The sequence below is a fragment of the Loxodonta africana genome, chromosome 4 (genome assembly GCF_030014295.1).
Source record: "Loxodonta africana isolate mLoxAfr1 chromosome 4, mLoxAfr1.hap2, whole genome shotgun sequence".
NCBI classification, from domain to species: domain Eukaryota; kingdom Metazoa; phylum Chordata; class Mammalia; order Proboscidea; family Elephantidae; genus Loxodonta; species Loxodonta africana.
The window spans coordinates 81,119,724-81,131,820 of NC_087345.1; the positions used below are offsets into that span (position 1 = coordinate 81,119,724).

At 50.8% G+C, this 12,097-nt stretch overlaps 2 protein-coding genes across 3 annotated transcripts; both read right to left on the reverse strand.

Moving 5' to 3' along the window:
* Positions 1 to 660: 660 nt before the first annotated feature.
* Positions 661 to 3,790, reverse strand: MYL6 (myosin light chain 6). Of its 2 annotated transcripts, XM_010597956.3 has the most exons (7): positions 3,692 to 3,790; positions 3,408 to 3,435; positions 2,444 to 2,587; positions 2,039 to 2,212; positions 1,871 to 1,948; positions 1,525 to 1,569; positions 661 to 848 (listed from the first exon to the last, which is right to left on the reverse strand). In XM_010597956.3, exons 1-6 carry the CDS (start codon positions 3,692 to 3,694, stop codon positions 1,541 to 1,543), a joined length of 456 nt encoding a protein of 151 aa, XP_010596258.1. In that variant the 5' UTR covers positions 3,695 to 3,790; the 3' UTR covers positions 661 to 848; positions 1,525 to 1,540. The 2 variants fall into 2 exon arrangements, with proteins under 2 accessions (XP_010596258.1, XP_010596254.1); XM_010597952.3 differs by lacking the exon at positions 1,525 to 1,569.
* Positions 3,791 to 4,044: 254 nt separating this feature from the next.
* MYL6B (myosin light chain 6B) lies at positions 4,045 to 8,267 on the reverse strand. Its single transcript, XM_003405123.4, has 8 exons — positions 8,054 to 8,267; positions 6,614 to 6,830; positions 5,846 to 5,873; positions 5,480 to 5,623; positions 5,071 to 5,247; positions 4,487 to 4,564; positions 4,293 to 4,330; positions 4,045 to 4,155 (listed from the first exon to the last, which is right to left on the reverse strand). The coding sequence occupies exons 2-7, from the start codon at positions 6,782 to 6,784 to the stop codon at positions 4,302 to 4,304; spliced, it is 627 nt and encodes a 208-aa protein (XP_003405171.1). The 5' UTR covers positions 6,785 to 6,830; positions 8,054 to 8,267; the 3' UTR covers positions 4,045 to 4,155; positions 4,293 to 4,301.
* Between the last annotated feature and the right edge of the window lie 3,830 nt (positions 8,268 to 12,097).

Sequence of the window (12,097 nt, forward strand, 5' to 3'; positions counted from 1 at the left end):
ACAAGGCCCACAGATACTGGGCCCCTAACCACACAAGGCGAAAGGCACCACAGTTGTTGAGCACTGTGCACTGCTGCAGGAGGCTGGGCAGAGGCTCTCACCTGCCCTAGAAATAGCTGTTTAAGACCTGGGAGGACATCCCTTCAATCTGGAGATTCTGTCTTTATCCTTTCAGAAGTAGCTGCTTCATTCCTTCCCTTATTAGGAGAGGGAGAGGCAGGCATCTCACCTACTTCTGTTGTTATTGGCCCCCAGCCCTCCTGAGGTGACAGGCAGGCTCAGGCACTGCTAATAGGCCTGGCTTTAGCTCCAATAAACCCTTCCCAGAGTTCCCCACAAAAGGCCATCAGTGCTTGGGAGGGCGGAGACTAGGTTTAAGGAGATGGAATGCTAGGAGAAGACACGACCTGATGGAACAAGGATGGTTAGTTTTGGTCCTACAGGGATTTACGGCTTTCCTTAGCCCCCAAGGGGTAGCCTTTGTAGCACAGATGAATGGGGTCAGCATTTCTTAAGTGAGGCCAAGACGTTTCCTACAAGCCCTTCCCCAGCATTCTCCATCCCCAGGTCCATGACCCTATACTCTGCCTCAGGGCAGAAATCATCACCATCTCACATTTTCCCCCTCACCCTGCTCAGGAAGGAAAGCAGGACCAAATCTGGGTATGAAGAGCAAGTTTATTTGGTGAATGCTGCTGGCAAATTATCCAAGAGAGACAAGATGGGAAAGGTGCTGTGACAGCCCAAGGAGGCCTTTAGGGCTAGATACAGTCTCAGAGGGAAAGGCACGGGGCTCTGGGGACACGGGAAGGGCTGCCCTCAGCCATTCAGCACCATACGGACGAGCTCTGTGGAAAGGAGAGGTGGGGTGAGCCAGGAGGCAGGGCTGAAGGGAGGGGCACACCAGGAGCCAGGAGACTACAAGACCACAAAGGTAGCTTAAGAGGCAAGGTGCCTGCAGCAACCAACCTTGAGTCTGACCAGTTCTCTCTGCCCCTAGCTCCCCTCCCACCAGCTGTTAGTCCCCTACCCGCTCTGAGCAGCAAGAACACAGCAGAGGCAGAAAAGTTCTCAACTACACCTATAGCTACTGTCAGCCACTGGCACAAGAGAGGACAGAGTTTTGGGTTAGGGTACCTCCAAGCTGCCCAGCAGAGGAAAGGGGAAAGGACTATTCAGCTCTAGCAGCAGAATGGGCAGGCGACCCACCCCCCCTATGCCAACGCCCTAAAGCAAGACTGGTATAGGCTGGTGAGAATTCCCAGACACCAGCACCCAGGGTCCTAAAAGCAAAATCTCAGAGCCCAGAGTACATGACCCCCATTCTAGGAGAGGAGGTACCATACCCCCAGGCTGTCTTCCTCTTTGAGGAGCCCCTCCCTTCCCCAGTCAGCTCCATGCAGAAGCATGCCAGGAGAAGGTCAGATGGTAGTATAGGGTAAGGGCAGGGGCTAGAGAGCAAAGGTTGGGAAGAAAAACACTGGGAAGGTCAACTAGAGAAGGAGAGGCTGGGAGGAGCCGTACCCGCCCCACGGGCCCGTCACCCCGACAGGATATGCCTCACAAACGCTGCAGGAAGGAAGAGACATTAATGGTGAAGACAAGACACAGACATAGGGTGAAGGGGTCAGGTGGTGGGGGATTAGACATTCCATTTACTTTACTTCCCATTCCTTCCCCACCGTTCATACCACATCACCCCTTTCCTGTCATATTCTGACCTCCCACTCCTGGGCTGGGCTGGGCCCTGCCCCTTGCCTCCTGGCTCCTTTTGGAGCCCAAGTCCAGAGACAGGGAAAGCCCCACATGCTTGTCCTTGACCTGTCCCACATAGCTGCTTCCTCCACAAGAGCCCCAATTGGCCCCTTACCTTCATAGTTGATACAACCATTGCTGTCCTCATGCCCTGCCACCAGCATCTCTACTTCTTCTTCTGTCATCTTCTCACCTGCAGAGGGAAAGCAAGCAGTTTTGGAACTGGGTGACAGGTGTATCAGGATGGCACCTCAGCTCAAGTAGCAAGGGCACAGAGCCTTACCCAGTGTGACAAGGACATGCCGGATTTCAGCACCCATAACAGTGCCATTCCCTTCCTTGTCAAACACCCGAAGGCCTTCGACATAGTCTTCATATGTGCCCTGGTCCTTGTTCTTGGCCACAGTCTGCAGCATGGGCAGGAAGTGCTCAAAATCCAGCACCTTCACATTCATCTCTGCCGTAAAGTGGGTAGAAGGGGTGCAGTGTCAGGCCCGAGAAGTCACGTGAGTTCTCAGAACTGAGACTACAGGTGAACCAACAGCTCCCCCTCAAAGCAAGGGAGACCCATGAGATCTGCTAGTTGAGACAAGACTTGCTTCAGTTTGGGGGCCTATGATGATAAAGGGAAGCACTTAGCTGAAGAACGGTGAGTCCACCACCACACTGAGTTCTAAAGGGCTCTCACCATCACTTTTGGGGTTCCCCAGGACCTTGAGCACCTCGGCGTTGGTGGGGTTCTGGCCCAGGGCCCTCATCACGTCCCCACACTGGCTGTACAGGATCTTGCCATCACCCGTTCGGTCAAACAGCTGGAAGGCCTCCTTAAACTCTGAGGATTCAGATGAATATCAGCACTGGGGATGAAGGGGTTAACCCAAACCCTACCTCCAAGTTACACTGTACACATTCAACTTACATCTTTGTGATGAAACCAGATATCTGTACCACTGTACACCCTGCTAAGAGGGATCCAGTTTCCCTCTCCCCCAACTAAGGTGTCCCACATAGATACAGCCTTCCTCCCGGTTGGCAGTGGTAGTAGCATCCATTTACACATCCCTCTGCCAGTGGCGCCCAGCCCAACCTCCTCACCACTACGCTGTTCAGGGCAGGAATGTGCCACCGCCCCATCTGGGTCCTGTCCTTATAAGGAAGTGGAAGCAGCAGCCTGGGACTGGGGTCATCCCAGCCTGCCACTTCCCACCCTTCCTGTACAGAAATGGTAGACAAAGTTGGATCCTTAGCAAACTCCCCCTCATCTCCACGAAGTAGCAGGTCACTGCTCTTTACCACCATCACAATTCCCAGCTGGGGCAGAGGGGGAGTTACCACAGGAAGAGAGAAGAGGCAGAAGTAGCCGATTAAAGGAGCGCAGGCAGCTCAATACACCCCAAACCCCACACACAGCAGGCAAGCGTTTCACATACCCACACCACCTAAAACTCACCCAGTGCTTGGGGCTCAGATCTAGAGTGGAAGGGGAAGGAGGAAGAAAGAGTGAGAAAAGAAAATGGAGGATCGAGAAGGGGAGCCAGGAATACTGTCCTGGGGGGTGCTGAAGAGATGACATGTCGGGGGTTAGAAGGCAGGTGTTGGAGGGGTGTCCCTCTCCTTAAAGGTGACCTCAATAAGGGCCAGAGATTGCTTACCTGCGGTCTGGTCCTCAGTGAAGTCACACTGCTCAGAGAAGGGGGGGAGCGGTCAGCATCTGAACTCCAATCCCCCAGCTTCTATCCCACAAACCACCACAAACTCCTGTTCCTCGCTGAGGACGCGCTTCCTAGCAGGATCCCACTCTCCGACCCCCCTCCTACCGTCCAGGCCCTCTGATTCCCTTTGCCCCCTACTTCCTGCCCTCCCTCCCTCGCCCCCTACCCGGGCTTCCCGCCTTTCGCCCCAAATCCCGCTCATTCTCCCAGGCCCTGTGTCCCACCATCTTGGCCGCTCAGGTTTCGGGACCTTTTCCTGCAGTAATGGCTCCGACTCCAGGCCCAACCCTAGTCTTAGTACGTCCCCTGACGTCATCCTCAGAGCCCCCAGCCAATAGGAACCCGGCCTGGGTTTACGCAAGGACATTGCTACATTAGCAATAAGGTGGGCGGGACCCGCGGCTGAACCTTCCCCCAGAGTCGACCCACCTGGGACTTAGGAACCGCAGGAGTGGGGTGGGTCACAACGGATCTGCTCTTCCGAGCAGCGAAAAAGCAGAGGGAATCAGATTTGGAGAGAAGAGAGAGAGCCCTCATTTCCTTCCCGCCCCTACCTCTGAAGAAAACAACAGTCAGGCCGAGGGAGGAACCGTTTCTTTATTTTAAAACAATAGGTGGCCTCCTAGTGGCCGGAACGTGCTTCCGCCTGCGGAGGGGGGGCGGGGGGCAGTGTCCGGCCCCACGGGATCTGTGGAAAAAGATGAAAGTTGCCAGGCCCTGGCACTCGTGCAGAAACAGGACAGGAAAATGCAGTCCCCTGCTGTTGGGCTGTGGCTGAGGAAAGGGAAGTAGACTCGCCTCTCAAGGATGGAGGGTGCCCCCTACCTGTAGCGCTCAGACGCTTAGGATGTGCTTCAGGAAGGCTGCAGAGAGGGAGCAAGAGGGGCTTCAGAAACAGGCCCTTAGATACTCCAACTGACCTTAGATAATCCAGGTCCCAGCGTACCCCACCCACCCACATACATGGCAAGAGGCCCGCTCCCCTCCCCCTTGTCCCTTCTGGGACTCTGACCCCTCACCCTCATAGTTGATGCAGCCATTGATGTCCTCGTGTCCTGCCAGAATAGCCTCCACCTCCTCCTCAGTCAGCTTCTCTCCTGAACCCCAGACATAGCGTTTTAGCCCCGCCCTCACCAACCAGGCCTTACTCTTCTAGGTGGTACCGCCTCTTCTTCAACCTGGGAGACTTAGTCAACGCAACTGATCCCCCAAGGGAATCCTCTCCGTGTAATGGTTATGCCTTGCCTGTGTTACTGCATCTTGCTTTCCATTTCATCTCATTAACGAAGCCTCTTGGTATTGGTGAAAGCTTTGACAAATGGGGAAACTGAATTGCAGCGGGCTAGGAGACTTGTACAGATCATAGAGCACAAGCATCTCTACCAAAATGGAAACTCATGTTTACCCTCTCGTCCCCTTTCCTCTGCCCTTTGTGTCCCCTCTCACTTGAGCCTCTGCAGGAGGAAGTCCTTCAGATTTCTGCTCTGCTCTACCTTCTAGTCTCCAGCAGGTGACCTGAAGGACAGTAACCCCCTCCCTGGCTCTGCCAACCTGGCCAAACTTCTTCCTCTCTACCCCACAGGAATTCTGGCCCCTGCCTTACCCAGGGTGGTGAGGACCTGTCTGAGCTCTGCTCCCATGACTTTGCCATTCCCCTCCTTGTCCAACACCCGAAGCCCCTCCAAATAGTCCTGGTAAGAAGAGCCTTGGTCCCGTTTCTTGGCCGCTGTCTGGAGCATGGGCAGGAAAGTCTCAAAGTCTACACGCCGGGACTTCAGCTCTGGAGGTTAGAAAGAGGTGAGGGAGAGGTCACTGTGGTGTCATCCAGGACCCAGCTCCCATCCCTACCACAAAGGTTTCCATTCTGTTCAACATCCCAGGATGTTTTTCTGCCCCTGTGTTTGATGGTTTTTGTAGCCTTGAGACGCATCTGAGCATCCTTTGTGTCCTACCAACATTCCTGGGTCCCACCACCAAACTGAAAGCCCACATTGTTCCAAGGGTCCCCTCACCATCACTTTTGGGGTTTCCCAGGATCCTGAGCACCTCGGCGTTGGTGGGGTTGTGGCCCAGGGCCCTTATCACGTCCCCACACTGGCTGTACAGGATCTTACCATCACCAACTCGGTCAAACAGCTCGAAGGCCTCCTTGAACTCTGAGGTTATAGGGAAGAGTTAATGTCGACCAGGGGTTCCCATCATTCCCAGGCAGAAGGGAGGATCAGAAACTATGGGTTAGCACTGGGCAGAAAAAAGGGACACAAAGAGAACTAGTGTGAGGGGCTTCAAGGTCAGGACTGGAGTTGGGGGAAGAGAAAGAGGATCCAAATAGGGGCTTGGGACTGGGTAGTGGGCTTAGGGGACCAGCTTCTCCTCACCCTCCAGCTGGTCCTTGTTAAACTCGATCTGTGGAAGAAAAGAGCAGGTGAGGAGGAATGACAGAGGTTACTAAATCCCTCTCCAGCACTCCTCCCAACCAACTGGCAGCCACTTCTAAGGAGGGGCCCAAAGGGACCAGTCCGGGAGCCCAGCCACCTCAGTCCCATTCCCAGCTCTGGGCCTTGGGAGAATCCCAAGAGGACGAATTATAGGGGGGAGGGTTTCCTGGGAACAGGGTTAATCCCATGCCACCTGTTCCCCTCCCTCCACTGCCCTGAGCCCTGCATCCTTCACATAACTGGGGGCTGAACAAAGGCTAAATTTACCCCTGGCCCCCAGCTGTGATTGTCTAACAAGCCTGTCCTCTTCAGCCTCCCCTCCTGGGGTTGAGCTTTGGCTTTTGGGTTGAACAGCCAGCCAGGGGCAGGCAGCATCTCCTTCCCTTCACCTTGAAAAAACCATCCTCAGACCCAGATGTTCCCCATCTCACAGTTCCTGACTCCAGCAGGAGAGTCAGCAGGTGTGTGTATGTGCGCACAGGTGTGTGTGTTTGTACACACACATGTTATATGTTAGAGGGAAAAACAGCACAGACAACAGCAGAGTCCTACGCCTGGATGCTTCCAAACAGGGAACTAAGGGGAACTGCCAAACTCATCCCAGTGCTCATCAATTCTCTACCTTCTAGACACCTTCTAAGCCCCTAGGCTGTATCCCACCCTTGTGCCACCCTCTTCAAATTCTACCCTCACTTTCTGGGTACTCACCACCACTTTGGAGAGATCGATGGGGGGCTCCTGGGGTTTTTCAGGGGCCGGGGAGGCAGCTGGCTCAGCCTTGGCCTTGGCTGGAGGGGCCTCTGATGCTGGCTTGGCAGCAGGCTTTGGGGGAGAAGGCCCTGCTGGTTTCTTCACGGGAACATCCTTCTTGGGAGGCATGATGTCCGGTAGCCAAAGGACAGTATGCCGATGGGGGCACCCATCTCTGTTTAAATAGCCAGGGAGGCTAGGATGTCAAGGGGCGGGGGCAGGGGCAGGGAGCCAGTTGGCAGTGTGGAGGGTGAGGTAGAGGAGAAACGCCTGTCTGCCCTTGCTCCCCTGGCTTCCTGTGGTTCAGGACTCCTCCTGCCCCAAGGTCTTCCCCCTCTGCCCACCCCTTCCCAAATGCTGGCTGGAATAATGTCCCCATTGGGGGCAGGCTGAGGAAGCCAGAGACTGCTCATGATGGGGGAGTTAACGTCCGGGGTGACGATAGGATGCTTGCCAGTGCCATTGAGATAGAGGTGAGGCAAAGAAGGAGATCCACGCGTTCCAGCCCCCTGACTCAGGGTAGCCCTTTTTTCTAGCAGCTTTAGACTCTTGAAGGCTGAAGCAGGGAGGGGGCCTTATTAAAGTTGGGTCTGGGGGCAGCGAAAGGTGAAAAACAGGCAACACTTCCACCTCCTCTGACCATGGGTGAGGAGCAAGGGTAGTTGACCCCACAACCTAATCCTCAGCAACTGTAGTTCCTGGCCACCTGCCCAGCCCAGAACTGGACTGTGCACAATATAGAAAAAGAATAGCAACGGAAGGGGAGAGTGGCACCCCTCCCCCACTGTCTCCTGTGCGGTGTAGTTCCAGGGGTCGGGAAATAGGTCAGGTTTAACACCCACCACCCATTCTCAAGCCCATGGTCATTCACATCAGACAAAGGATGGGGTGCTTACCAAACCTGCAGGGACCGTGGGTGGCATCTGAAGGGGAGGCAAAGAGCCTAAATTCTCTAATCAGAAATCCTATGGGCTCCATGAGTACTCACCCCCAAAGAAGGGGGTAATAAAAACCCTGACTCGAGCGCCAGGTCTCAAGTCTTGCTGGGGGCGCTAGGAAAGGCCATTAGGGGAGAGGTGCAGACTTTTTTTGTTCTGGGGGGTAAAGAAGGGGAGGATTTAGGTAGCATTCTGGGAAAGATAGCAGTGATTCCACTTAGAGCCTAGGGTTCAGAGTGTTGATACTGGGGGTCAGTCTCCTACTCGCAAAAATGCGTCTGAATCTCACAACTGCGTCTGAATCTCATAACCGCAGATTGTCCCATAAGAAAATCAGGAATCATTCTCCTCAGGGAGTACACCCGAAACAGATATACATACACACATACACACATATGCACCATGCACAGAGAGATCGCGCCTTAAGTTAAGAATCCCGAACCAGCCCCCGAAAACTCACCCTGCGGGATCTCTGTAAGGGGAGGGGGCGGGGCGCTATGCAGCGCCGGCCCCTGAAGGGTTAATTCCGGCGGCCTCGGAGCACGCCGGGAGCTGTAGTCCCCGAGCGGACGCGGGCTCTCGGGAAATGCTCTCCGACTCCAGGAGGAAGCTAAAGCGGTGGCTTCCGGCTGTGGCGGTGGTTCGTAAGTCGGGTTTGTTGAGCGCGCTTTTTGTCCCGGAACTGAAAGGCAAGGAGCAGTTTAAAACCCCCACCCCGACCCTAAAACCCTGTGGGGCCCCTTAGGATATCCCCCTTACTTAACCCTGGTGAGTTTCCATTTAATGTGGGCCGAGATCTTTTCTGAGTCTATTATTGTTAGGTGCAGTGGAGTCGGTTCAGACTTAAAGCGACGCAGCGTACTACAGAATGAAACACTGCTCGGTCTTGCACCACCTTTAAAATCATAACTACGTTTAAACCCATGGTTGAAGCCACTGTGTCAGTCCATCTTGTTGAGGGTCTTCCTCTTTTTCGATGACTTTATCAAGCGTGATGTCTTTTCCAGGGATTGCTCCTTCCTGACAGCATGTCCAAAGTAAGTGAGACAAGTCTTGCCATCCTGGCTTCTAAGAAATGCGGAAATTATCAGACAGTGTCAATATTACACACAGGTAAAATTTTGCTGAAAATTCAAAAACAGTTGCAGCAGTACATTGACAGGGAACTTCAAGCCAGTTCAGAAGAGGACATGGAAGGAAGGATAGCATTGCTGATGTCAGATGGATCTTGGCTGAAAGCAGAGAATACCAGAAAGATGTTTACCTGTGTTTTATTGACTACGCAAACGCATCTGACTGTGTGGATCATAACAAATTATGGATAACATTGCATGGGAATTCCAGAACACTTAATTGTGCTCATGCGGAACCTGTACTACGTAGACCAAGAGGCAGTAAAAGTAACATAGTAAGGGGGAGCTTCATGGTGTAAAATCAGGAAAGGTGTGCATCAGGGTTGTATCCTTTTACCATGTTTATTCAATCTGTATGCTGAGCAAATAATCTGAGAAACCAGATGATACTAGGATTGGAGGAAGACTGATTAACAACCTGTGATATGGAGATGACACGACCTTGCTTTGCTAAAGGTGAAGAAGTCTTGAAGCACTTTCTGGGTCCATTGGTGACAAAATCCAGAAGGGTGGGGTGGGGTGGGGGGCGGTGCTGAAGCTGCAGCAGGCAGGATGGAGGTCAAATATCAGGAAGCACTGCGGCAGGGAGAGTGGCTGTGATCTCTTCAGCTTCCTCTCTGGTTTGGTGGAAAGAAAACAGGCCATTGAGTTGCTGGGTGACTTGAAGCAGTTACTCACAAAATTCTATGATTTCTCTTTTTTAAATGAGCTGGCTGCTGAAGTAGATGTTCAGATTTGGAATAAAGCCCAGCCAGCTGCCCCAGAGGTTGTCCAGTCTCTATACGTGGAGACTTCTCCACCCTGTGGCTGCCTACGCTACCTGCCTGGTCTCTAGAGGCCTCCATGGAACAGAGGGCAGGAACCTCCAGCCCCTCACTTTTAGACACCTCTGCCCAGCATTGGAGTTTATTTCCTCAGACATTCATCATGGGTCTCCTCTGTGCTGGGTGAGGGAGAGAACCAGCCTGGCCAGGGCCCACCTTTACTTGCTGGGTCAATAAATGCCCTGAAGGCACTCCTTTATTAACGTCCATTAGTTTTGCCCAACATAGGAGGTAAGTAGTATTTTCCTCACTTTACATCCACGAAGGATCAGTAGGTGTGTAGAAATGGAGAGGAGAACATTTCACTTAAGTGTTTGGTTACAAGACTCTTGGGGGAAGGGCCATACCACAGATGCCTTTTTGTATCTGTCATCCCTTCCAGAAAAGTTCATTTCTAAGATGTGGTTTATCTGGAGGCCTGGGCTACATAAGAGTGCACGGAGAATCAGGGTAAAAAGCCCACGCAAAGTTGGGGTGGCGAGGCACAAATGAACGTTATGGGCAGTGAAGTTCACTGGTTGGAGAAAGCTTCCTGGAAGAGTAGAAATGGATTATATAGGAGAAATGAAAAATAATAACGGTGATGAGGATAATGATGATAATAGCTATCATTCCTCAATGCCTCCACCTATGAGGTACTGCATGAAGAGGCTAAATTATCTCAGAGAGACAGCATAAGGGGTGCTAAAGTGTATGGGCTCAGACCACCTTGCTCACATTTGAATCCTGGTTCTGCCACATGCTTGCTGATAACCTCTGGCAAGTTTGTTATCACTCTGTGCCTCAGTTTCCCCATATGTAAAATAATAATCATTATCTACCTCATAGGGCTGTTGGGAGGATTAGATGTATTAATATTTGTAAAATAGAATGGGCCTGGCACAGAGTAAGTGCTATATAAGTGTTCGTTAAGTAAAATTAATGTCATTTCATTTTTCCCAATATAGGAGGTAGGTAGTATTTTCCTTATTTTACATTGACAAAGGATCAGTAGGTGTGAAAGATGGAGAAGAGTACATTTCTCTGACGGGTTTGGTTACAAGATTCTTGGGGGAAGGGCCATACTACAGATGCCTTTTTGTACCTGTCATCCCTTCCAGAAAATTTGTTTCTAAGATGTGGTTTATCTGATTTATTTTTCTCCTTCTCTTCTCCCCTAGCTAGAGTCCACTTTTGACAGTTTGCTAAGTATGAGCGATTTTGACATCAGCTGACTTTTTAGCATTTCTTTTTTGTCTGCTTTATAGAGAAGTAATGTGAGAAGAAAAGAGAAAATGCTTGGCAAAAACAGTTTGAAGGACTATTCTTCATTTTCTGTGCCATCCCTGTCTTTCAATCATAAACAAGAACTGGACTGAACACAGTCTTAACTGGGGATAGGTGATTTATACATCTTGTATGTGGATTCTCCATGACAAATACCAGTTCTTTCTCCCCACCTAGCATGACTTGTGGCTTTTCAGGGATTGCATATTTATTCTAATATTAATCTACAACATAAAATAAATTAGAAGGGGCACATCTCTAAAGGAAAAAGAAAAATGAAACATTAAAAACCTAGTAGAACAACTTTTGGAATTAAATGCAGCAACTTTTTTTTTTTTTAACCCTTCAATAACTTGAATAATTGTGGGTTCACCCTAGACAGCTTAATTGGCTCTTTAAACACTAGCTAATGTGTTAATACGGATAATAGTTTAGGTAGAGAGGATACTGTTTCCGAAATAAATAGGAAAGAATTTGTTGGGAAAAGTGTCTTCAGTCCACTTTGGCATTTTGAACAAAAAGTAGCCCAATCGATAAAGAACAATGATGAATCCATGAAACATTACACGACATGGAGAAGTCTGGAAGACATGCTGAGTGAAATTAGCCAATTGCAAAAGGACAAATATTGTATAAAACCACTATTATACAAGCTGAAGAAATAGTTTAAACAGAAGAATATATTCTTTGATGGTTGGGTGGGGGAGGGAGGGAGGAAGGGAGAGGGGTTATCACTAATTAGACAGTAGATAAGTTTTATTTTAGGTGAAGGGAAAGACAACACAATACAGGAGAGGCCAATACAACTAGACTAAACCAAAAGCAAAGCAGTTTCCTGAATAAACTGAATCCTTCCAAGTCCAGCGAAGCAGGGGCGGGGGTTTGGGGACCATGGTTTCAGAGAACATCTAAGTCAATTGGCATAATAAAATCTATTAAGAAAACATTCTGCATCCCACTTTGGAGAGTGGTGTCTGGGGTCTTAAACACTAGAAAGCATTCATCTAAGATGCATCAATTGGTCTTAACCCACCTGGAGCAAGAAAGAATAAAGAACACCAAAAACACAAAGTAACTATGAGCCTAAGAGAAAGAAGGGACCACATAAACCAGAGACTATATCAGCCTGAGACCAGAAGAACTAGATGGTGCCCAGCCACAACCGATGACGGCCCTGAAAGGCAACATAACGGAGAACCCCTGAGGGAGCAGGAGAGCAGTGGGATGCAGACCTCAAATTCTCCTAAAAAGACCAGGCTTAATGGTCAGACCGGGACTAGA

What these genes read in the sequence shown, in the direction of transcription:
- MYL6 (XM_010597952.3), bottom strand. An exon ending in GGGGAACCCCAAAAGTGATG is followed by an intron (nt 2,213 to 2,443) that starts GTGAGAGCCCTT and finishes ACTTTACGGCAG; the next exon opens with AGATGAATGTGAAGGTGCTG. An exon ending in GCATGTCCTTGTCACACTGG is followed by an intron (nt 1,949 to 2,038) that starts GTAAGGCTCTGT and finishes TTCCCTCTGCAG; the next exon opens with GTGAGAAGATGACAGAAGAA.
- MYL6B (XM_003405123.4), bottom strand. Translation starts at nt 6,784, where the DNA reads ATGCCTCCCAAGAAGGATGTTCCCGTGAAGAAACCAGCAGGGCCTTCT. An exon ending in TCGATCTCTCCAAAGTGGTG is followed by an intron (nt 5,874 to 6,613) that starts GTGAGTACCCAG and finishes TTTCTTCCACAG; the next exon opens with ATCGAGTTTAACAAGGACCA. An exon ending in GGGAAACCCCAAAAGTGATG is followed by an intron (nt 5,248 to 5,479) that starts GTGAGGGGACCC and finishes TCTAACCTCCAG; the next exon opens with AGCTGAAGTCCCGGCGTGTA.